Genomic DNA, 25,390 nt, shown 5'->3' on the forward strand with positions numbered 1-25,390 from the left:
GTAAACAGTTAAAAGTAATATTTTTGTAATCCAGCATTTTGTAATCCATCTGACTAGGAAGGGAAAAGCACAAGCCTGAATAGACCTTAATCAGGTTAGACGCCATACTGAATTTAACATGAATGAAAACAAGGCTTGCAATGGCACAATTTTCACAACTTTCAACACTGTTTTATGGATTCCTGTTTTTCAGAAAGACGTTTTGTCAGCTGAACAATTGCTGTTGTTAAAGAACAGTACAATCCATGGAACATGTTGTACTTCTATCCTCAGCTGTTTTATATATTGCTACCCTGACTAAGGTCTACTGACTTTAAAACCAAGGAGTTAAACTGCTAAACACTAAAACTAATCAAGAAGGTTTAAGAAAATAAATGTTTGCTTTTCAACAGTTTGGTTTCCTTATGCATAGCTCATTCACAATAACCCCCATTCCCGTCTATGCTTTTACAATTGAATGGTGTTTGATCAATTTTTTGAGCTCCAATTTTATTGGTCAAAATGTTGTTGTTGATCAATGTTTTACCTAAATTAGGACTGTTACAAAATAAGATGGAAGATAAGCTACAACCAAATAAGCCAGAACACTACTAAGAGTAGCATTTCTGTCTGTTTCTATTGTGCATCTTCCATTTTATTTGCTGTAGATAAACGAGCCTGGGAATTAGGGTTTATAAAGTACATTTCTTTGAATTAATCCATGACGTAAGAACAACTGGTTGAAATACATGATATATACACAGTACATGTTTAGAATCTAGTATGTTAAAGCCAAAGGGCAAAAAGTGCAGGGTTACAAGGTTAGTGGGGAGTTCCAGAGCCTCGGCTATTTTCCTGCACCTCAAAACCCTGAGCTACTTGTTCATCCTTCACTAAAATCACAGTGCATTAAATATAATGGACTCTGGAAACTGAAATTGTATAGGTAAAGCAGTTTTAGATATCATAGGTCTCTATTTTAAATGAAAACATACTATATGCACTTTCATTTACATTCTAAGCACATTTATACTGTAAATTAGTCTTGATGTGCCACGATGTCAAGTCTCTGATCAGCCTGATGAACGGATTTCACAAAGTCTGATATATGGAAAGACTGCGAGACAGAAAAAAAAAAAAATCTAATTCAAAACAGCCAAATGCGAAAGTTTTGTATACCTGCTGCTGCACAATTTCTTGAAAGCTAATAAATACAATACCGAAGAACCCTGGAAAAAAGACCTTCTGTCATGTTAGAGACAGTAGTAACATTTGTACGATGTAGCAAAAATAAAATCCACAACATGTTTCAAACAAACCAGAAAAGAGGAGCATTAGGCATGAGCAGGCATATAACTGGTTCACAAATCCAAGATTCAAACTAAAGCAGGATACTTCTGGAAGAAGAGGGTTATTCCGTATCGACCGAGTCCAGGTTGATAAGTTCTCGCAGGAGTGAAGAAAAGAAAATGTGCTTCTACAGCAGATATTATTTTCACAATGGTCAGAGTGTCTCTTGTCAGGAGGATGTGTGTCTGTGTATCAAATAAGCATTCATACCCTACTTGAGTTGCAGAACATCTTAAGTCTGTGATGAGGTGTGAGCAAGCGAGTCATTGAGGGGTTATTTCTCCACTTGAGACTGTTTATTTGTGAGAATGTTTTTTTTTTTTGTCACTGTGATGTAGTTTCACTGATTTCCAGGCCATGTTGCTGTAGTTGAGCTCTGAGCAGTGCATTGTCATTCTTCAGGTCTTCAATCTGCAGGATAATGGACATTCAACATATTAACATGTGCCCAATCAGATCTGGTTGTCAAAACACCACAGATCTCATCAATTTAGCTCTTTATTTAAATATAATAAACCTTACATAATTGGTCTTTTATTGAAAATAATAACATTACAGTGTGGTTCAAAGGAGAACACACTGAGAACCTGTTTTTGCTGAAAAAATAAAAATAAAAAAATAAAAATCAAGATTTGGTAAAAACAAAGAAATGTAAACAAGAAATCAAATTATTACAATAAGTCCTCCAGGCAAAAAGTAGATATTTTTAGACATATTTAAACTTCTTATTCTAACAAAACAGGTCTTTAAAGTTGTGTTTTTGGCCATTATGTTTTGACATCAATTAAAACCGAAAGCACAATTTGGCTTAATCCTTCAAAGTATGTTTTCGCTGCACACGTGAAGCGCACACTTCGTTCAGGCGATTAGCTTGTGATCCGGTGTTTTTCACACCTCAGAACAGCTCAGTTCACAGTACATGCAGTGAACTCGTTAATTGCATGTGCTGTGAGTTTAGCGTGCATTTGAAAATGCAACAGCCACCATTTATGCTTTATTTTCACATTCATGTTTTTCTCAATTTTATGGGCAGATGATTATGTTACTGCAGTCCAAAAAAACATCTTTCATGTGTAGAAATTAGGAAAAAAGTATTGTAATTTCCTTGCTGTAGTGTAAAGCAAAAATAATATACCTAGGAAATATTTATTTTCATTTATTTTACAGTGCAAATGTTCTACAATATATAGCTATTACTGTCATAGGAATAATAATATAAATTGTTGTTTTTATTATTATTATAATTATATTCTTATTTGTTTGGCTTCCTAAAACACCAGTGTGAATGTAATTTAGAGTGAGACCGTATATCACAAATAAAAAGAGGGTTGAGTCCCCTTTTAAAGTCAATTCACTGACTTGTTTTCTGATTTAAGTTTGATTAAGTCATGATTAAGAATGAGAATGGAACTTTAAAATGTAAAAAAATGTTATTTTTGACCAACAATAAATAAATAAAAAGATAAAACACAGATTCCAGAAAACTGAAAAAAAAAACAAAAAAAAAAAAAAAACAGAATTTGTGAAAAAAAACACTATTCATAAGGCCCAATTGTTTTAATATCCTTTTTGATTATTTAATTATTTAATTAAACTGTTAAAATGGAATCCAGTATAATTAAAATAGAAATACAGAATTTATAAAACCAAATCAAAAACAAACAAAAACATAACCAATGTCATAAATATTTAAAAGGTTACTCCACCCCAAAATTTTAATTTTGTCATTGATCACTTACCCTCATGTGGTTCCAAACCCATAAAAGCTTTGTTCGTCTTTGGAACACAAATTAGGTTATTTTTGATGCATTCTGACAGCTTTCTGTCAAAAACTATTCTCATGGATTCGTAAAATTACGGTTGAACCACTGATGTCACAGACTATTTTAGCAATGTCCTTACTACCTTTCTTAGCCTTGACCGTGGTAGGACCCTTGCTGTCTTTGGATGGTCAGAGAGATTTCAGCAAAAATTTTAATTTGTGTTCTGAAGATGACCGAACGTCTTACAGGTTTGGAACCACATGAGAGTGACAGAGCATCACAAAATGTTCATTTTTAGGTGAACTGTCCCTCTTAACTAGTCTGACTTTGAGACCCCACTGTAATCCTGCATAAAGAAATCCCACCAAAAAAATACCTGTTGTCTTAGTAGCTCATTGTCCACTTGTATTCTCTCCACCTCCTTGTAGCTCTCCTGCAGCCTCTGGTTAGTCTGTCGGAGTTCTCTGATGTAATCACATGCTTTAGACAGGATGCCTCCTTTACTCTTGAGTCGACAACAAGCGGTTCAATAACATTAGCAGGCGTCAAGAGGTACAATGGGTTCAAGAACAAAAGATCCGGTGCTATGCAAGTTACTTACTGCTCCTGTTTTGGTATTGTCCATATTGCAGTCTGGGATGATTTTAGACAGTGTGACAATCCAGTTGTTGATTTTGTCTCTTCTTCTCCTTTCAACTGCAGAAACACCAATAAAACCATTTAGCAACGGTCCAAAATGATTTACTTTTATTATATACACAGAGTTACCTAGAAGTCAATAATTTACCCTATTTTCTCTTCCTAATGCATGTTTCTAGTTTTAACTGTCAGTGATTTATGTGTGTATGTTATTCCAAAGAAAATGTTATCTTTACAATGTTTTATTAAAGTGTAATAACTTCCTGATGGATAAAATTCCAGTTCTACATTCTTCCCTAGTTTTCTAGTTTCATGACTAAAATGCAATTTAAATAAAAAATAAAACTGGAACATGAAAAAGACATTCAGGAAATGCTTAAAGCTCACCATAACTTTTTACATTGGTTAAATTTGTGATATTAATCATGTAACTGCTTTGTACAGATGTTCTTGCTTTCACTGAAACTGTACACATTCAAAGCTCTTATAAAAAAAAAAAAAAACATTAGTTCACCTTCATTGTGCTGTGCTCTCCTTCTCTCATCACGAGGTGCCCGGGGGCCATCAATCTTCCTGCGCAAGTAAGAGAGAGAAAAGAAAAAGAGGAGACTTGTGTTAGCTTGCTCTATTGCACTATTAAACTAGCAAAAGCACCAAATGAATCTACAAGATAAAACACAGCTGAAGCCTATCTGAAGACAAACATTTCTCCAGCCCATTTACAGATATAACAACAGTTCATGATTGAGTCACAAATTTTAGTCAGGTAACTTTGATTCTACCCAAAGACTTGTTTAAATCTGGACAAACAGGTAATAAGCCTAAAAGAAACATGTAACCCTTTGATTTTTCCTCATTTCGGTTTTTAGAGGCTAGAATTGAGTCAACTGATGTCTTCCGAACATGAAGAAAACTCAAACACATCTATAGTATTTATACAGTATGGAAATAAAGGAATAGCTCATCAAAAAAAAAAAAAAAAAAAAATTGCTGAAAATGTACTCATCCTCAGGTTATCCAAGATGTAGTTGAGTTTGTTGCTTTATTGGAATGGAAATGTTGCATTACATTGCTTGATCACTAATGTTTTGATTAAGAAACAACCTCATCTACATCTTGGATGGCCTGAGGGTGAGTACATTTTCAGCAAATGTTCATATTTGGGTGAACTATTCCTTTAAAAGCCAGCTGCTCAATAGCGGTGGTATCTAGAGAAGGACAGGCTGGCAGCTGAAAGGGGGTGGGGATGTAAAAGGTCTTCCTCACCAGTCTGATCTGCTGTGTTGAAGAGTCTCACGTTCACCAAGGTCTCTGGGGATGGCAGGCAAGTGGGACAAATTTTTTCGGTTGTTTTTCTGACTGCACTTAAACTGATTGGACAATACTTTGCATATTTATATGTAAAATCATTGCATTTTAAAATTAATTCCACACTCTCAATTTGAGGCGTTTTGCAGGACAATTCATCAGGATTTGATTTGAAATTCCATTGTTGTTGTTCTGCAAGCTGAAATTAATTTAGGGGAACGTGAAGGGATCAAATCATTATGTACATAGCAGTGGGTTCAAAGGGTGGACTGGGCCGTGCAGACTGGGAAAAGTGAAGTATGTCAACCCACGATCATACTTACGTAGAGTAAGTGTGTGTGCGAGGGGCAATGGTCCGTGGTGTTCCAGTCTGTAAAACATCTGGTGGACTCATCATCACGTAAAACTGACCTAGGGTAAACAAAAAAGGAAATGATAAAATAATGTTTGAAAAATGCATTATGAATGCACCTGGAGCATCTATTATCAGCATATGTATGTGCAAGAAAACAGTTAAACATACTAACGATTCTAGCTGCTATTACACATTAATTACATTGTTGTGCTTTCAAGAAGTTCACTTCCAGAACAAAAATTTACAGATAATTTACTCACACCCTTGTCATCCAAGATGTTCATGTCTTTCTTTCCTCAGTTGTAAAGAAATTGTTTTTTTAAGGAAAACATTTCAGGATTTTTCTCCATATAGTGGACTTCTCTTGAGCCCCGAGTTTGCACTTCCAAAATGAAGGAAGAAAGGTCTTATCTAGCGAAACGTTTGGGTATTTATTTATTTATTTATTTTTAAATAACAATTTATATACTTTTTAACCTCAAATGCTCGTCTTGTCTCTCTCTGTGATGTGCGCGAGTACACTACTCATGCACATCACAGAGAGATGGTTCAAATCTCTGGTTCAAAACAGTTAGGGTAGGTCAAAAAACTGCCATCTCATTTTTTCCCTCAACTTCAAAAAACATTTTAAAATCATCAGACGTCGCTGCAGAAGTACCGACCCAGTTTTTGCAAAGTGTACATGCAAAGAAGATAAAACACCTTTTACACAAAGGGTAAAACAGCGATGTAGGGCGATTTTGAAGTTGGGAGAGAAAAAGTTGGGGGGAGATTTGAGTTTTTCGACATAACCTAAATGCCTTGAACCGGAAAAAACAGACAAGACAAAACGAGCATTTGAGGTTAAAAAGTATACAAATTGTTTGTTTGTTTTTTAATAACTGATCATTTCGCTAGATAAGACCCTTTTTCCTCCGCAGGGATCATTTACAGCTGCATTTGGGATCGTTTGAAGATGCATTTTAACTGCATTTTGGAAGTTCAGACTTAGGGCACCATAGAAGTCCACTATATTAAGAAAAATACGAAAATGTTTTCCTCAAGAAACATAATTTCTTTACTGAAGAAAGAAAGGCAAAAATCTTGGATGACAAGGGGGCGAGTATGTTAACTAAGTTTTGTTCTGGAAGTGAACTTCTTAAAATGCAATGCTAGATGCTAGAAACACCACATCTGTGTGATAAGTTGCATTTTTGGGGCACTGACATACTAGAACCAACATTACTTACTAACACCAAGCGCGGCCAATTACGTTTAAGCCGACAACATGTCAAAACATACAGTCATAAAAACTATGCACATCTCCCCACTAACAATTTGGAATTTTTTTCTCTGGTTTTAATGCTTAAAGTGAAAGTTCACCCCAAAATGAAAATTGTCATTGATTACTCACTCTCATGTTGTTACAAACCCGCAAAACCTTTGTTCATCTTTAGAACACAAATTAAGATATTTTTAAATGAAATCCTAGAGCTTTCGGACCCTGTATAGATAAAAATGCAACTACCATGTTCAAAGCCCTGAAAGGTAATAAGGATATTGTTAAAATAGTCTGTGTGACATCCGTGGTTCAACCGTAATGTTATAAAGCTGTAAAAACACTTTTTGCACACAAAGCAAACAAAAATAACAATTATATTCAACCGGTTCTTCTTTTCAGTGTAAGTCTTCGATGCACGTTCATGACAGTATCATTACGTGTGTGGTGCTGCTGACGGAGGAGCCACCATTCTGAGAAACGTTCATCACTCTTCTTCATATTCTTGTTCAAATAGGTAAGGCTGGACAAAAAACGCAAGTCATCCTCTCTGTCCAAATCTTCAGACACACTTACGAAAACTGTTTTATGTACAGTGCATCTTTTTCTGTTTGTAAACCAGGAGCAGCGCATCAAGGTTCTACGTCAGAATGTCGGCTCCTGCGTCAGCAGCACCGCACGCATGTGTCGTGGTAACCTCATGAACATGCTTTGAAGACTGACACGGAAAAGAAGAAATTGTTAAATAAAGCTGTGATTTTTGTTTTCTTTGCACACAAAAAGTACACTCGTAGCTTCATAGCATTACGGTTGAACCACTGATGTCACATTGACTATTTTAACAATGGTCTTACTACCTTTCTGGCCCTGGGAAGGTGTCACTTGCGTTGCAGCTGTCTATGCAAAATCAGAAAGCTCTCAGATTTCATCAAGAATATCTTCATTTGTGTTCTGAAGATGAACAAAGCTCTTACGGGTTTGGAACAACAGGGTAAGTAATTATTGATAGAATTTTCATTTTTTGTTGAACTAACCCTTTAATTTACCATCACGACTCACAATTCTTCTAAATGCAGTTTACTTGCATTGCCGGGTTACTGATTTGCATGTAAACTGGTAAAACAGGTTATTTCAATAAAATGATTTTTGGTAGTTATCAGCATTTTGGTGTGTATGTAAACATGCTCAGTGTCAATGGCAAACACCGTTTTTGGACTTTGGCATGCGACACTGACCTCCAGCCTGTGTGAGGGTCGGATCAGACGTGGCCTGCACTGAGACAGCTGTAGCTGTACCGTCACTGACAGTTGCTGCTGGGAAGTAGGCGAAGCGTGTCTCTCCCCCCACTGTTTCCCCTGCTGGACTGCCTCCATTACTGAAAGGATTCTGGATGACAGCCTACAGAGAGATAGATATAGAAATTAAGACACGTGCAGGCAATTTTGACACTGCATATATTTATTGCTTTTCCCCATGCTTCCTTCCAGTGGGTTTAATACACACCTGCGCTACCGCTTGCTGTGCGCCCGCAAAGGCGGCTGTGGACACTACACTGACTGCCGCTCCTCCATCTCCAGCTGCTTCCAAATGGTCCTCTGTTACTTGGACCACGCGATATGTCACCTATATCAGGACAGAATGCAAAGGTGAACTTTATTAAATGCTCTGTATCTTCAAGTTACATAACCTAACCTATTTAAAAAATAAAAATAAAAAAGCATTAAGGAAAACATGAACTGTTATCTTCCATAATTTGACTTTTTTAAATGCGACAGGAACTCAGCAAAATAACAAGATTGGACTTGATATTATTTATAAGGAGTCAAATTATAATAAACAGTTACGTTACATACTAGAATATACGTTTGCTAAAATAATGTCTATATAACTATTTGCCGATTACTTAACATCATCATCCAATAGCCTAGTAGTTTTAAAAGAAGTTAACATGAATAAAAATATTTTTTGCCTTTGGAATAACACACTGATGAATTTTCACATAACACCAGGAATGTGCAATTTGAAAGTAAATATAGGCTATTTTTAATTTCAGGGCTTGACATTAACTTTTTGAGGCACTTGTCCTTCGGACAAGTAAATTTATGTTTCACTTGTCCATGCACAAAAGTCACTTGTCCGGGTAAAGATTTATAATATCATTTTTTGTTTTTTTTGTTTTGCTAATGCAGAATTCATTGAAAGCATCCAAACACTATCAATATTAATACAATTCAGTTGAAACAGTAGAAAGGAAGAAGTAGAAGTAGAAAGAAACAGTAGAAGGATCTCCAGACTCATAGTATAATACAAAGTAATACTTTGCACGCTGATGTGCACAGTGTATCACCAGATGTAGTGGTGACTCTTGGTGAAAAAAAATAAAACTATCTATCCGACAGACGCCACAGAACATTTCTCCGTCTTCATAAATAACCCAGTCGAATTCATCTTTCCATTTGGTTACAAATTTTCATTCCCGTTTGAACTCATATGGTGCTGTTGGTGTAAGGCAGGGCTCGAAATTAACTTTTTTACTTGGTAGCACTGGTGCTCCCAACTTTAAAAAGTTAGGAGCATCCCAAAAAATGTAGGAGCACCCAATTTCTTTTTAGTTATGCACCGATCTTGATTCTTCATGGCCGATTCTGATTGACTGACATCTGACAGACGCCTGCCAGATGTTTGTACACAGCAGATGCTTTCCAGATCAAGAGATCTTTATCAGACATCTTGCAGACGTACATGTGCTATCTGAGCCGCGTTGTATAGTATATTGACGCGGAGGCGGCAGAATTGTATCTGACAGAATGTGCGCTGTAGCACGAAATATACTATATTTCTTCAAAAGCAGATTGTGGAAACCTTTTAATTGTCCACAATAAAAATAAAATTGTCATTTCACACACCCCTAATTGCAGTTTGTGCAACGCCGGAACAGGGTTTGGTTGAGAGAGAGAGAGAGAGAAAAAACGTCCGGTTCTAAGTTAAGCGGAGCGCAGTTTCAGTGACAGGGAATGATTGACCGCTCAGGGCTCGCAAAATGTCAAAATCTCTGGTAGCCCTTCGGGCAGGTACTCATCAGAATTTGATAGCCCAAAAATTAATTTAACTAGCCCAAATAAAAAAAGGAAATTTTTTAAAAATATAGAAAATCAGATAGGAGTCTAAATGTCAATCAAAAATGTTTTCAATACACAAATATAAACAAATATCAAGGAAAGAATTTTATTTCACCATTTAGTGTAGCTGCAGAATTTTAAAATATCAATTTAAGGCAATTTATGACCCTTTTTTTTAAGAGCTGCACAAGTTAAGTGAACAGTATGAGTGTGGTTGGACAATGTACGGTAGAATATTAAGCCATAAAATTACATGATTTATAATTCAGATACAGACACAAAAAACAAAATATCTAATACAATGGCATTTCAACCTTTATACCATTAAAAGGGATAAATCAAGTATATAATTTCTTATATTTATATAAGATATATAACATTAGTATTACTTAATTGTATAGATTTTTAAAAGGCAAATTAAATTATTTCACACTTACACATGGATCGATAATTCCAATAATTTGACCATAAACAGCTGAAAAAATGTATTGAAAATAAAAATTAATTTGTTTGTCACGAGGGGGCGCTTTAGGAGCGCTGAAATACTACGGTTTCCATAGTAACAGCTGTACACAAACCAGCAATAACGCCGTTTTATCAGACATGAAATGACAATGCAAACGACATGTTTCTGAGGACAGTCTGTTCCCGTCAGATACATTCATATGAAGACATCCGTGCAGCGTTTTGACTTTGAAACGTACAGCGTGCATATTTATTCAATGACATCATTGCCTTTTTGAAGATTTATCCAAACCTATCGCGATCGTCTTTCCGTCTCTTAAACTTATACGTTAATCAAGGCTTTTAGTCTTGTACTACTAGTCAGTAGTTAGGCTAGCGGCAGTTTTGAAACCGAGTCGCACCACACTCATTTCTCTCACTCGCACAAATGCTTCCAAATATAATTTGAGGTCGCACAGGCACAGATTAATTTATCGCAATTTCGAGAGAGAGAGAGAGAGAGAGAGAGAGAGAGCGCCGCGCGCGCGCGCACTCTCCCATGATCGAACACAGAATGCTGCTACGTCAGAGCGGCCAAAGCGTCAACAAGCTTCCTCGTACTTTTTGACAAGAGTTCTTGACGGGGCGGCCAAAGCTTCTTTGCAGCTCAAGTCGGCGGCGGTGTGAACGTACAGTAACTTCACGAGCAGGTCTTTTCCGTTCCGTGTGTGTGTGTGTGTGTGTGTGTGTGTGTGTGTGTCGGCGCGCTGCGCTCTCTGTTCAATATTCCACTCGGTGTTTGCGCTGCACGTTCTGCTCTGTCGTTAACGGCATATAACGTTAATTAACATGGCATTTTATTTTGTTTGAAATTTAACTTGTCCAGTCGGACAACCAATTTTCTCTTCCACTTGTCCTACAAAAAAATCCACTTGTCCCGGACAAGCGGACAAGCCTTAATGTCGAGCCCTGAATTTCATGTTGACTTTGAAGTTGTAACAGTGCTATAAACTGCTGTTGGTTTATACAGTATTGTTATTGAAATATATATGTGACCCTGGACCACAAAACCAGTCAAAAGGTTAAATTTTACAAAACTGAGATGTATACATCATATGAAAGCTCAATAAATAAGCTTTTTATTGGTGTATGGTTTGTTAGGATAAGGCAATATTTGGCTGAGATACATCTATTTGAAAATCTGGAATCTGAGGGTGCAAATAAATCAAAATACTGAGAAAATCAACTTTAAAGATGTCCAAATTAAGCACTTAATGCATATTACTAATCAAAAATTACATTTTGATATGTTTATAGTAGGAATTTTACAAAAAATCTTCATGCAACATGATCTTTACTTAATTTACTAATGATTTTTGGCATAAAAGAAAAATCAACAATTTTGACCCATACTATGTATTTTTGGCTATTGCTACAAATATACCCCAGCGACTTAAGACTGGTTTTGTGGTCCAGAAAAAAAAAAATAGCTTAATAAAAATAATAAATAAATAATAAAAAATAATGGAAGCACATAAAATTGCTAAAATTTGTACTAAACAGAAAACTGAATATATAAAGATAAAAGATAGTTTGAATTCTAAATATGTACACTACCAGTCAAACGTTTTTGAACAGTAAGATTTTTAATGTTTTTTAAAGTCTCTTCTGCTCACCAAGCCTGCATTTATTTGATTCAAAGTTCAGTAAAAAAAAAAACAGTACAATTTTGAAATATTTTTACCATTTAAAATAATTGTTTACTATTTGAATATGTTTTAAAATGTAATTTATTCCTGTGATCAAATCAATTTTTTTTCAGCATCATTACTCCAGGCTTCAGTGTCACATGACCCTTCAGAAATCATTATAATATGCTGACTTGCTGGTAAAGAAACATTATTATTATTATCAATATTTAAGAGTTAAGTAGATTTTTTTCAAGATCCAGAGAAAAAAAATTATAGAAATTAATACTTTTGTTTAGCAAGGATGCTTTAAATTGATCAAAAGTGATTATAAAGACATTTGTAACGTTACAAAAGATTTCTATTTCAGATAAATTATGTTCTTCTGAACTACTCATCAAAGAAACATGACAAAATTCTAAATCCATTCAAATAGAAAAATATTTCAAAATGTTACCGTTTTTGCTGTACTTTTGATCAAATAAATGCAGGTTTGGTGAGCAGAAGAGGCTTTTGTTCAAAAACTGGTAAATGTATAAAATACCAAAATAATACAAAATATGTAAAAAAAAAAAAAAAAAAAAAAAAAAAGTTTCTATTTAATAACAAATAATACTAAATGCAACAGTATAATAATGTAATAGCATAAATAATACTAACATAACACTTGCAGGCATAAGAGACATTGTCCAGACATAAAAGAATTCTTATAAGAGCCGTTACTGAAACACAGTACTTCAGGCGCTGTTTTATTACAGAGTGACCCCAGTTTGAACCCTGGAAAGGTCAAAGGTCGCACTGACCTGTCCACCAGTGTTCTCTGTCCGGAACTGGTACTGAACATTGTGGTCTGCAAAGGCTGCTGCTTGCTGGACACTCGCTATGGTAACCGCTGCCTGCTCCTCCGCCCCAACCCCCTCTCCTGACAAATGCACCATAAACGAACAGTGGTATATTGATATATGCACCATTCACTGCATGCACACATCATTTAGAGCTGCATGTTTTTACTTACCCTCCTGCAGCTGAACAACCTCCTCAGTTTCCTGTTTCTCGTGACTGAAGAGAAAGAGCACATGTTTCGGGTCATCTTATGAGATATAGATGAAACTCAAATGTTTGCGACACATTTTAGTGATGTAAATATGGCAGTCATTTCTGCTAAATGGTTCGTTTGTAACACTGGTTCAAAAATAATAATGCTGTTTACAATAATAGTGTTTACTGTAATTATGTTTCAGTCCTTTAGTCCCTGAATATGCGACCCTGGACCACAAACGCAGTTGTAAGTAGCATGGGTATATTTGTAGCAATAACCAACAATACATTGTATTGGTTAAAAAAAAATTAAAAATAAATTACTTTTATGCCAAAAATCATTAGAATGTTGAGCAAAGATCATGTTTCATAAAGATATTTTTTAAGTTTTCTACCATGAATATATCAATACTCGATATATAATTGCTAAGGACTTCATTTGGACACCTTTAAAGGCAATTTTCTCAATATTTAGATTTTTTTTGCACCCTCAGATTCCAAATAGTTGTATCTCGGCCAAATATTGTCCTATCCTAACAAAACATACATCAACGGAAAGCTTATTCAGCTTTCAGATTTTATATAAATCTCAAATTAAAAATCTCAAAAAACTGACCCTTGCATTTATAATTAACAACATAATTTGCGTTTCTGTTTTGAAAATGCATTTTGCGTGTATTCAATTTAGATATGATTATTTTAAAAAGACGATTTTTTTTAGTCATACTGCTATTAAATCCCTTTTTATACTCAGAACAGCTGGCGAATCGCGAACCGATTCACTGAAAAGATCCGACTCACAGAACGATTCGCGAACGAATCGGACTTAACTACTACATTCAGTCTTGATGCAAATAATTAAAGCGGCTCCGAAACTATTTTAAAATCAATTAAAAAGTCCAAACCACTGAAGAAAGATGTTCTAGATATAAATCTGACCTAGATCATCAAGATCTGCCTCCTTAACTTGGTGAACAAACGGTGAACGCCCCCCTTCTCATCACTAAAAACTGTTCAGAGTTTTTAAAGTGGTCTGCAAATTAAAAAAAAAAAAAAAAAATCCAAAAGGCAACGTTTTCTCTGGATAAAAAAATAAATAAACAGCCAAAATAAACACCACGGGGGTGAATAAACAAACGCTTCTGAATGCATATAAAGCCTCTGGATGAAAAGACTAGAGGTTGGCTGCAGGTTGAAGGGAATTTAATGCATTAAACTGCTGAAGAGCTTTTGTTCCGAGAGGACTAAACACGACATTTCTACTTAAAATATCCGTTAAATGTCCTTTATATTACAGAAAAAATAAACATTTAAGACTCTTGTTAGATTAAAATACACACCGGCTTGAAGTTGTGGTATTTTCAAATACCAAGGATAGACAAAAATCACCAAATTAGCAATGGGGCTAATAGTGATATAAATATGTCGACCATCGATGTTAAAACGCCTGCGACCTGTTGTTTTTCTTCGTGCTATTTGTATCTTACGTTTACCTTAGCATATTAATGCCATGCACAAAACTTAATAAAAGTCAGAAAATAAAGTTAAAAGATGATTGCTAACTGCCCTACTATAAAAACAGAGCAGAAAATGGTTGACTGGGGCCTTGAGGGTGGCCGTACATAAAGGACGCGCTCTCACCTCGTCGAGGTGTCCAAGCTCTGATCGAGCATATCCATGAAGGCGAACGGATTTTAAAATGCGATATTCAGCGACACTTGAAATACGGGAGATGGAAGCGCTGATCACGGGGACAAACACACGGGTCATGTGAGAAAGACAGTCCAGGACACGTGAGGTGCAGGCTGGGCGAGGAGTTAAAATGGAGACCGCTGTGGAGGAAGACGGAAGGTGTACCGGTTGTTGCGCGGTATTGTTGCGTATGTTAGTCACTCCCGCCCTTCTGTCTAGACGAGTTCTCAACCTGTTGAGTCGCGTAGTCGGGTACTTTCGAACTTTTTGCTTCTTTGTCAACACTGGGTTTGTTTATCGTTTTGTTTTTAGGCGTTTGCTACTTCAAATCTCGTTTTCGCCTTGTTTCAGAACCGCGCTGTGTTGCTTAGCTATCGATCTTCACGTATCCATCCGCAAGCGTTCTGCCACATTTTAGCGCTGCCGTTAATAAGATATGGAGTGGAGTGCTTATTTTAAACAAAGTGTGGTTTAGGAAATAAAGGAGCAATAAAACATTTTAGGTAACGTTAGACAAATATAATAACACGCTAATGGTTGTGTACGTATTCTGAAACAGCTTGTATTTCGCAGGTACGGGGTAGAAACAGAGCAAACGTGTTAGGGGGGTCCAAATTATTGCGATAGACTACTTCAAATAGGATCTAACTAACGTTAGCCTATTGCTATTAACAGTTACAACCTCACGAGTTTCATGATGAATGACATGAGGCTTTGAAAGCGCAATTAATAAATGACAGAACTTAAAAACTTACCTTGTGCTTTCGCCACAATTTAGAAACTGTTCGTGTGTAAAATCAAAACAAATAAGTCAGTGTTCACAAAATATACGATTCTCCTTTGGTCACATGAGCACAAGGAATCACGAATATGACGAGTGGTGATTTTTCTCAGGTGACCCTCGTGATCCAATCCGGGTTTTTGGACAAACCACATGACACGAATGCAAGAGGATAGGAAATAGACATTTGTTAATCTCTAATGTGAATAAACTGGATACTATTTACATAAATGCTCAGAATTATTAACTCGATATACATGTGTAACATGTTTTCATCAATAAACATATGAGGTTTTGTTGGTAGTAAAAGCGTTGTTTTCCTAATAGTAGCCTACTACTGTTGTACTCTGGTTCCCTGAACTTGCACTGCTGTAGCCACGAGGATGTGCTGTATGGCAAATTGAGCTGTTGAGATCAACACTAACCCCCGGTTTCACAAACAAGGCTTAAGCCTAGTCCTAGACTAAAATGTAAATCCGAGCTGTTTCAACTAAAAGAAACTTGCACTGACTGATCTAAAAATATATCAGTGCCTTTGTTTTGTCTCAAGATGCACACCAGTAATATTTTTTTCTAAGCACGTTTATAAAAATTACTTAAATGTCCTAATTGAACTATGGGTTAATCCTGGCTTATTCTAAGCCCTGTCTGTGAAACCGGGCCTAAATGTCCTATTTGAAATGAATCCTTGTCATAATTACACGTGATTAATAAAAGTTAAAAATACCATCAAATGATCAGCTAAACCCAATGATATTTGACAAGATGAAAAGATTTCAACAAGCAATGTTTGTTGTTCCAGCTTATACACCTAAAGGGTTCCAAATCTCCTGAATTAAAATAATGTGGAAAATTGTGATGTGTATAAATCTGATGTATGGGTGAGGACAAATCCCCAAAAGAAAAAAATCTGAATAGTTTTGGATATGTTTCACCATAAAAGACGCACATCACCACAAAAAATACTTTAAACCGGTGATTGTCACTAGAATTGTTCCCTACAATTCAAACCTGTTGTGTTCTGATCATTTTTATTTAGCATTCACTGAAACACCCAAAATAAGAGATTAACAGTTTTATTTAATCTGACAGTTGTTGTAAAACTGAATAAAAGTTAGTGTCCAAGTGCTTTTGGAGAATTACTCAAGAGAATGATAGCTGTATATTAATTCTGTATATTGTATATAGGTGCTCTTTATTTAATATTTAATATGTGGATTTTTATGCTCCAGCACTCCTTGTGAATCTATAAGAGATAGTAGACAATGTGTTTTAATCGAGTAACTGAGTAATTAAAATTAATGAAATATTAATATTCTTACATGTTCATATTTAATTTAATATAATATGTTTAATCCATTGAATTTTATTTTTGCAAACTGTTTTGTGTTTTTATATTTTCTATTTATTAGTTTTACAAGTTTAAAAAAAGTACCATCTGTATTTTAAGGTCCCTGTTTGACGAAACATGATAATTGAAATGATTTATGCAAATGTATTGTTGAGGTATTACTGCTGTTGTAAAGCAAATGCCCAAGAAGTTCACTGAACATTAAATTTGTATATACAGTTGAAGTTGAAAGTTTACATACACCTTGCAGAATCTGCAATTATTATATTTTTTTAAGAAAGGGATCATACAAGATGCATGTTATTTTTTTATTTAGTACTGACCTGAATAAGATGTTTCACTTGATAGATGTTTACATATAGTTCACAAGAGAAAATAATAGCTGAAATTATAAAAATGACCCCATTCAAAAGTTTACATACACTTGATTTTTAATATTGTGTTGTTACTTGAATGATCCACAGCTGTGCTTTTTTTTGTGATTGTTGTTCATAAGTTCCTTGTTTGTCCTGAACAGTTAAACTGTCCACTGTTCTTCAGAAAAATCCTTCATGTCCCACAAATTCTTTGGTTTTTCAGCATTTTTGTGTATTTGATCCCAACCAATAAAGACTGAATGGAAAAGCGCCATATGATTTTGAAATCCATCTTTTCACACTGAGGACAACTGAGGGACTATTACAGAAGATTTAAACGCTCACTGATGCTTCAGAAGGAAAAACGATGCTTTAAGAGCCAGGGGGGTGAAAACATTTGAAGGATGTGTACATTTTTCTCATTTTGCCTAAATATCTTTCTTTCTTTTTTTCATTTAGTTCTGCCCTTTAGAAGATACTTACAAGTTTTTCCGAATACTAAATAAGTTACATTTATTCTGATTTTAATGCATAGTTTTTCTTTCTGAAGCATCAGTGAGTGTTTGAACCTTCTGTAATAGTTGCATATGGGTCCCTCAGTTGTCCTCAGTGTGAAAAGATAGATTTCAAAATCACACAGTCATTGGTGGAAAGGTTCAAATACACAAAAATGCTGAAAACTAAAGAATTTGTGGGACCTGAAGGATTTTTCTGAAGAACAGCGGGCAGTTTAATTGTTTAGGACGAACAAAAAACTCATGAACAACTATCATTAAAAAAAAAAACAGCTGTGGATCATTCAGATAACAACGTATTGAGAATCAAGAGTATGTTTTAAACAGGGTCATTTTTATAAATGTAACTTTTTTTGTGAACTCTATGTAAACATATTTTATGCGCAATATCTTATTCAGGTCTGTACTAAATAAAAAATGCATTTTGTATAACCTCTCTTATTTTGGTAAAATAATGAATATTTTGCAGATTCTGCAAGGTGTATGTAAACTTTTGACTTCAACTGTAAAACTAATTCAGTAAGTTGAATTGGAAATGGGAAACATTGAGTTTATTGCACTTTAAACTAATCTATAGGTATGCCTGGGTATCCACGCTGTGGCCCCTGTCAAAGCAAGCATGCAACTCAGCGTTTTGCATTGACAGCTGCACCAAAGCAATCCTTTGAATATGTGCAGCTACAGAACAGACTACTCTTCAAACAAAAGGAGGACCACTGACATCATGCATACACATAGTGAAAAGTCGGACGCACCAGGGCCCCTGCCCTAACCAGTTCAAGTGTATTTGTTTCAGGGACAGAGGAGGTAGCATTTAAAGGATTTTGCCACCATCAACAAAAAAGGGCAACAGAGGTTGTCTATTTCTCTTTTGCCTCTTAACATCTCTCTCTCCCTCTCCACTCTCTCACTCCCTCTTTCCCCTGAGGATAAGCAAAGAGGGATTTGCCTCAGCAGCAACAAGGTAAGCGATGGAAAAACTTTGGTCTTTGTATATCTGTAATTCCTAATACGATTCATTAAATGAACCATCAGAGCAGTGTGAATGGAACTGGTAGATATTTATGATGAGCATGTCAATAATATACATTACAGAAATGTTTATTATTAAATTAACGTCAAACCTGGAATATCAAAATCTGTTTGATGTTTCAATAGGATGTTCTCATTTTCAGCATATTGAATTATACTGAAAAGGCTGTATTTTTAAGATTCAAATTCAAAAACTTTTCACTCCCCAGCTCTGTCCTTGCATATGAGTCCCTCAGTTGTCCCCAGTGTGAAAATATAGATCTCCAAATCATAGTCATTGTTGGAAAGGGTTCAAATACACAAAAATGCTAAAAAACCAAAGAATTTGTGGGACCTGAAGGATTCCTAATCTCACCATTACTGAAATATTTTCTCTCTTAATGACTATTTAACTTGGAATATCTTTTTGATATTTTTTTTAATGTGACGTTATCAATTTAAATATATTGAATTATACAGAAAAATATGTATTTTTAAGCTCCTAATGTAACTAAATTTAATAAACAAAAAGAATTATGCAACTGTAAAAAAAATCTTTTATTGTTGAGCTGAGAAATGTTTTTAAAGTGTATATATTGTTTATAATACCAAATTTGTAATGCTATTTTTGAAATTTATTTTTAAAAATCCTCAAATGCTTGTTTATGTTTAAATTGAGTAACTGAGTAATTCATATTAATGACATATTAATATTCTTACATGTTCATATTTAATTAAATATAATATGTTTAATCTATTGAATTACTAAATTTGTGTTAAAAGATGTATGCATGTTTATTTAGCTGAATTTATTTAGCTATATTTGAAGAGAAAAACGCTTTTATTTTTGCTAAATGTTTTGTGTTTTTATATTTTCTATTTATTAGTTTTAAAAGTACATCTGTATTTTAAAGTTCCCTGTTTGACATAATTGTAAACATAATTATTGAAATGATTTATGCAAGTGTAAAGAAATAACTGTAAAGCTTAAGGGGTATTTTTAAAGTATGTTGCTTATATTAGCAGATTTGCATAGTTATTTTGATACACTAATATTAATACATGCTAATATTAAATATAATACATTGTTGATTTGAAGTGAAAAAAGTTTTGTTTTATATATTTTATTTATAATTTTTTGGTTTATTAGAATACCTTTTTATGGCAATTATGAATGTGTGCACATAAGCATCTGTATTTGTAAAATTAAAATGTCTCTCCTATCTATTTAGTGTATATCTCCTTCCTGCATAGTCGCAGTGTGTGTCAGGATGTACAGCTTTATGGGCGGCGGCCTGTTCTGTGCCATTATTGGGAACATCCTAATAGTGGTTTCCACAGCGACAGATTATTGGATGCAGTATCGCCTCTCAGGCAGCTATGCCCACCAGGGCCTGTGGAGGTATTGCATGGCCAACAAGTGCTACATGCAAACAGCAAGTATAGGTAAGCAAATATAATGTGAATATTCATGACTATTTCAAGTTACAAGTCATATGTCCCTAACTACAATATACAAGAAATCTGGTACCTGTATTTAAGCGTTTAGACCACTTTAGCCTGTAGATGGCAGTGCTTTATTCTTTTTGCCATACAGAGAGCTCCATACTCTGGTTTGTGTTGTCTGAGCCTTGCACAGTCGTATTCTGAACAGGTTCTCCAAAGTTGTACCCCTGGTCTCATAAGATGGCATCTGAGATTACAGAAGCTGTACTCTGGTTCGTTCAAGGTGATTCTGCAGGGACAGTTCAAAAAACAAATAAGCAAAATCAGACAAATTTGGTGTTAAGAACTGCCTGGGATGAGAAGAGAATAAACATATCCATCTCAACTGTTGTTTTATGATCATTTCTTGTCTTGTCTATGCTTTTCCAGCATATTGGAATGCCACACGGGCATTCATGATCCTGTCGGGAATGGCATGCTTTGCGGGCATCATAGCAGGCATCCTTTCATTTGCCCATTTTTCTGCCTTTGAGAGATTCAGTCGTTCCTTTGCAGCAGGAATCATGTTTTTCATCTCTAGTGAGTCACAAACACACATATACGAAGAGCTGTATGCCGAATTTTAGCACATTTAAGTATGAATAAAAACTGTTCTTAAGTCAGAAATATAATTAATCCATCTCTTTTTTTTTTTACACCCAGCTCTGTTTGTGCTGCTGGCTATGGCGATCTACACTGGCGTAACCCTAAGCTTCCTGGGCAAGCGTTTCGGAGACTGGCGCTTCTCCTGGTCCTACATACTGGGATGGGTGGCCATGCTCATGACCTTCTTTGCAGGTGATAGAAAACCTCACAGACTGCTGTTTAAAGCAACTGTTTTATCCACCTTATTCTTAAACACGAAAGTAAGGCTATGGGCGAAACTTCCGGTTCATTATGGAATTAATGTGAAGAACAACAACATGCAGTAAACGGTAAAACTGTTTGCACTACAAACCAGTGTGTTTATAAGTAAGATAATACATTAAAATAATATAGTAAGACACACCAATCTGCAATATTAAGCAGCAAAACGAGTTGTTATGTACATCTGGATGCGGATAAGACCGGAAGCCAGAACCATAAAATGGCCGCGCCTACCATAGATATATATACGGCGCCTACTCTTACGAAAAAAAATAAGGTGTAGGGCCTATAGTTTAGTGTATTTTACGACTTTAGAGCCCCCTACAGTTAAGTGAGAGGAATACATTGTCGTAATTACAGTAAACAGTTATTAACGTGGATGTGTTGCTGCTTTTTTCGCGAAATTTCATACCCGCTCACCAAACTTACGTACTCTTAAGGGGGTCGCACACCGGACGAGAAACACAGCGCCGCGTCGCGCCGCGTCTTTAAAATTCGAAAACATAGTTTTCTATGAGTATACGCACACCGGCGGCGTTATATTAAATAACATCATATTTGTCTCAAATCGTCCTATTAGTTTAAAAAAACAAGATAGATACCATTGCTGCAAAATACTACTTACATTAGGTTTACAGCTTGAAAAAAATGTAAACCTATATAATTAATTCATATTTTATTTTCTCGAGACATTTTTACATACGCAAAATCTAAAGTCCCATGTAACGTTTGCCTGTCGTTATTACATTCACTGTCTTTGACTGCCACCTACTGGATTTACAAGGTCACAACCGTCACTTGCAGTTCAGAACTTCACTGAAAAATGAGCTGGCGCGTATATAGAATGTGCGCGTCCGGTGTGCGATACCTCCAGCTGTCCTCGGCGCGACGCGACGTTGCGCTGCGTTTCTCGTCCGGTGTGCGACCCCCTTTATTAGAAGTCATTGTACCATCAGATAACTTTTGAAACTGATATTCCAAGGTAGAAAATGAACATACATTTATTTTGAAATTGCAATGACTCACAGTAGTTCAAAGGGAGTGTTAAAAGCTGAAATGTGCAGAATGGAAATAACATGACTAAGGATGTGGTTAAAAGGGCTTTGATTGACCTCATGATAACGTTCTGTCACAAAAGATAAAACCAGGATGTGCATGGAGACCGAACTCAAATGAAAAATGCATTGCTCTTATCTACAGTCGTCTTTATGACAAGCACTAAACATACAAGTTCTCCTGTTCTCATTATTAACTATATGGACAATTGCATATTCTTTCATACATTTTTAAGTTGATACTCTAAGGAAATATGCACACTTGTTTAAATGTTAAATGATTTGAAATTTGTCTTGCAGGTATATTCTACATATGTGCCCACAGAATGTATGAATCCAGGAGAGTGGTTGGAAGTCGCTAACCTGAAGAAGGAAAAACTGCAAGCAGCAGAATGTTTTGGCTCAGAAATCATCAGGACCTTCATCAGACCTAAATGTTATACCATAAAACTCTAAACTGCAAAATACACTGACAAATTAATAGCTTAAAACAGCATTAAATGACTTTTTTTACACATGCTTGTATGATTCTGCACAGATAATTATACCAGTCTTCACAAATGTTTATTTCACTTTTCATATTTTTTTCAATAAAATTCCACATCAGATCATTTTCTGTGATTTGTTTTCTTGATATATTGCAGCATTGCAAAACACATCACAAGTACATACGATTGATTCTTAATACTGTGTTGCTACCTGAATGATCCAAAGCTGTGTTTTTTTGTTTAGTGACAGTTGTTCATGAGTCCCTTGTTTGTTCTGAACAGTTAAACTGCCTGCTGTTCTTTGAAAAAATCCTTCAATATAAACGGGGTCATTTATATTCAACTATTATTTTCTCTTGTGCACATCTTTTATGTGAAATATGGTATTCAAATCAGTACTAAATAAAAAATAACATGCATTTTGTATAATCCCTTGTATTTTGATAAAATAATCATTATTTTGCAGATTATGCAAGGTTTATGTAAACTGTTTTGCAATATAATTTCACTTTTAGTGTTGCAGCCTTGTTGGAACTGTTTAACTGGAAGTGTTTATTTAACCATGTGGCCATGAATATCAGACTTGTTTCACAGTTTCACACCATCTCAAATACGTAGTCAGCAAGTGTGGCACATCCTGTGTAAAACAGAAAAACAGAGTAAAAAAATCTAAGCAGAGCTTACATTTTTATATATCAGCAAATGGCATATTTTGGGACCCTGTCACATTTTATTTCTTTTTTGCAGTTATTCAGTTTTATCATGCCAGCTCTTTCTAATATTCATTTCAGAATGTTTGCTTTCCCTCTTTTATTCATAGAAATGGTCATTTCTCATCTGAACAATTCTTTGAAACTTTTTACCAAGTGAGGTGCAAAAAGTAGAAGTAGTCTTCTCTAAAAATGCAATTCACTTCCTCTTTTTTGAAGAAGAAGAAGGCATTATATTCTTTTACAAACTACATAAAAACCCAACAATCAACAAACCAACAGTATTCCTTCAAATGTTGTCCCATCAAAAAAATTCATATTAAACGAAATTGCTTTTTATGATGGATGGATGCACTTAATTTTCTTCAAAATCTTAAACCCAATTCACTGCCAATATAAAGCATGGAAGCTCCAGGACGTTTTTAAAAATAATTTTGATTGTATTCATCTGAAAGAAGGAAGTCATAAACACCTAGGATGACATGAGAGTAAGTAAATTATGGAGTAATTGTCATTTTTGGGTGAACTATCCCTTTAAGGGTTCACATTTCAAAACAGTTTAATGATCAAACAAATTTAATTTGATTAAACAATAGTTTAATAGAGTTTTTTTTTACTTATTATTTTTAACAATTCTTAGGCAAACAAGTACAGCTGCTGTCAATTTGTATCAGGAAAGGCTGACATACAGTACATTAAATATGCTTATTTGGCTTTGGATTCATCTTATGAACACAGGAAAGAAACGTGTTCATGCTGTCGCTTCCACTAAAAGCTTGCTTAAAAACTTGTCTTAAACTTTAGTTTCACACTCAGGATCTTCAGTCTTTGGAATAGAATTAAAGCTTTCTTCTCTAGTGCCTTGCTGTGAGAGACTTTGGCCTTCCTCCATAAACGCCCTGCGAAAAATCACAGACAAACTTTGGTTGCAGCGTCGATTAAGATCTAGTCCCATGCAAAAGTATAGCACCGGGTTCACACAGCTGTTAAAATAGGCCAAGTTTGAAGCCATAACCCATCCGTTTTCTACAGCCTTGTTGTCTTCATTCACCAACTTGACCAGCCCTAGAAAGTGGTACGGGGCCCAACATAAGAAAAAGGCAAAGACCAATACAGCAAGAACCCGAAGAGGCCTTGATTTTCCAGAGAGCCGCGTTCGGCGTATCCCAACAGCAGCGAGTATGTAACAGATGAGGATGACCAGGAAGGGCAATAAGAATCCACAGATAAAACGAGTGCAGTAGTAGACGTACTTTGCTGAACTGTCACCTGCTTCTGCTGCTCCTTTATGCTGAAAATGCAATTATAAATATACATTTACATATTTGCTATATAATTAATTACATTATAATATTCAAAGTGATTCATGCAATAACCTTTAGTGAGCACTGGCTCAAGTTGTTCTTGTCAGGAAAAACATGCCGGTACACAAAGTACGGTGAGCTGAACATCACCGCCACAATCCAAACTCCCACACTGACCACACGAGCAGCACATAACGTCCGCCGTTTTCTGGTCAACACTGGGTGGCAAACGCAGAGCGCTCGATCCACACTGATGACAGCCAGAAGAAAAACACTGCAGAACATGTTGGCGTACTTGAAGAAACCATTGAACTTACAGACAAAGATTCCAAAAGTCCAGTAGTTATAGTAAATGGTTTTGATAAGAGAAGTGACCCGTGTCAGGCAGAAGATCAGGTCTGCTACAGCGAGATTGACCAGCCAAACATTTGTGACAGTGGGTTTCATGCAGAAGCCGGCCACCCAGATGACCAAAGAGTTCCCGGCGGTCCCAAAGAAAACAATGAAGGAGAGGAAGACAATGCTGGCCTTATTCACCATGTCTTCAGTCAAAGTTGCGTTGGAGTTCATTCTACAACCAAAACTTAATACATAAATGTATTAATGTTCCTTCAGTCTGTCTGTTTAACAACAGTTTTGTCCACAACAAAGAATACTAATTTGCCCTGGGTTTCCACAGGAATTTCTAAAATGCTCAAAAAGATTTTTTTTATATAATTTTGCACATAGAGGTTGCACTATCATTTTAAATTTGATAAGAGAAACCTCCCATCGTGACTGTCACACCACAAGTGTGTTCAAAGATTGCTGATCTCTCAAAAAATGCAAGATAAA

The 25,390-nt window shown here is 35.5% G+C and overlaps 3 protein-coding genes across 6 annotated transcripts; 1 reads left to right on the forward strand and 2 right to left on the reverse strand.

Moving 5' to 3' along the window:
- Positions 1–664: 664 nt before the first annotated feature.
- Positions 665–15,348, reverse strand: usf2 (upstream transcription factor 2, c-fos interacting). Of its 2 annotated transcripts, XM_073821595.1 has the most exons (11): positions 14,583–15,348; positions 12,919–12,962; positions 12,707–12,825; positions 8,156–8,275; positions 7,888–8,050; positions 5,363–5,450; positions 4,998–5,042; positions 4,246–4,304; positions 3,694–3,788; positions 3,469–3,597; positions 665–1,740 (listed from the first exon to the last, which is right to left on the reverse strand). In XM_073821595.1, exons 1-11 carry the CDS (start codon positions 14,618–14,620, stop codon positions 1,654–1,656), a joined length of 987 nt encoding a protein of 328 aa, XP_073677696.1. In that variant the 5' UTR covers positions 14,621–15,348; the 3' UTR covers positions 665–1,653. The 2 variants fall into 2 exon arrangements, with proteins under 2 accessions (XP_073677696.1, XP_073677697.1); XM_073821596.1 differs by lacking the exon at positions 4,998–5,042 and having other exon boundaries at positions 14,583–15,345.
- A 3,004-nt stretch (positions 15,349–18,352) lies between these two features.
- On the forward strand, positions 18,353–22,670 carry lim2.4 (lens intrinsic membrane protein 2.4). Of its 3 annotated transcripts, none has more exons than XM_073822319.1 (6): positions 18,353–18,600; positions 19,880–20,093; positions 20,302–20,376; positions 20,523–20,672; positions 20,796–20,930; positions 22,355–22,670. In XM_073822319.1, exons 2-6 carry the CDS (start codon positions 19,919–19,921, stop codon positions 22,414–22,416), a joined length of 597 nt encoding a protein of 198 aa, XP_073678420.1. In that variant the 5' UTR covers positions 18,353–18,600; positions 19,880–19,918; the 3' UTR covers positions 22,417–22,670. The 3 variants fall into 3 exon arrangements, with proteins under 3 accessions (XP_073678420.1, XP_073678421.1, XP_073678422.1); XM_073822320.1 differs by having other exon boundaries at positions 19,902–20,093; XM_073822321.1 differs by lacking the exon at positions 20,302–20,376.
- An 895-nt stretch (positions 22,671–23,565) lies between these two features.
- LOC141290273 (formyl peptide receptor 2-like) lies at positions 23,566–25,120 on the reverse strand. The gene is made up of 2 exons (XM_073822460.1): positions 24,629–25,120; positions 23,566–24,543 (listed from the first exon to the last, which is right to left on the reverse strand). Exons 1-2 carry the CDS (start codon positions 25,094–25,096, stop codon positions 24,046–24,048), a joined length of 966 nt encoding a protein of 321 aa, XP_073678561.1. The 5' UTR covers positions 25,097–25,120; the 3' UTR covers positions 23,566–24,045.
- Positions 25,121–25,390: the final 270 nt, after the last annotated feature.

The sequence above is a fragment of the Garra rufa genome, chromosome 17 (genome assembly GCF_049309525.1).
Source record: "Garra rufa chromosome 17, GarRuf1.0, whole genome shotgun sequence".
Classification (NCBI taxonomy): Eukaryota; Metazoa; Chordata; class Actinopteri; order Cypriniformes; family Cyprinidae; genus Garra; species Garra rufa.

Bases quoted from the DNA above. Each gene is read 5' to 3' on its own strand.
- usf2 (XM_073821595.1), bottom strand. From the start codon at position 14,620: ATGGATATGCTCGATCAGAGCTTGGACACCTCGACGAG. The intron at 5,043-5,362 runs GTAAGTATGATC...TGCCATCCCCAG, and splicing joins CGCACACACACTTACTCTAC to AGACCTTGGTGAACGTGAGA. The intron at 4,305-4,997 runs GTGAGGAAGACC...TTACTTGCGCAG, and splicing joins CAACACAGCAGATCAGACTG to GAAGATTGATGGCCCCCGGG.
- lim2.4 (XM_073822319.1), top strand. From the start codon at position 19,919: ATGTACAGCTTTATGGGCGGCGGCCTGTTCTGTGCCATTATTGGGAAC. The intron at 20,094-20,301 runs GTAAGCAAATAT...TATTCTGAACAG, and splicing joins CATGCAAACAGCAAGTATAG to GTTCTCCAAAGTTGTACCCC. The intron at 20,931-22,354 runs GTGATAGAAAAC...TTTGTCTTGCAG, and splicing joins GCTCATGACCTTCTTTGCAG to GTATATTCTACATATGTGCC.
- LOC141290273 (XM_073822460.1), bottom strand. From the start codon at position 25,096: ATGGTGAATAAGGCCAGCATTGTCTTCCTCTCCTTCATTGTTTTCTTT. The intron at 24,544-24,628 runs GTTATTGCATGA...TTGCATTTTCAG, and splicing joins TGAGCCAGTGCTCACTAAAG to CATAAAGGAGCAGCAGAAGC.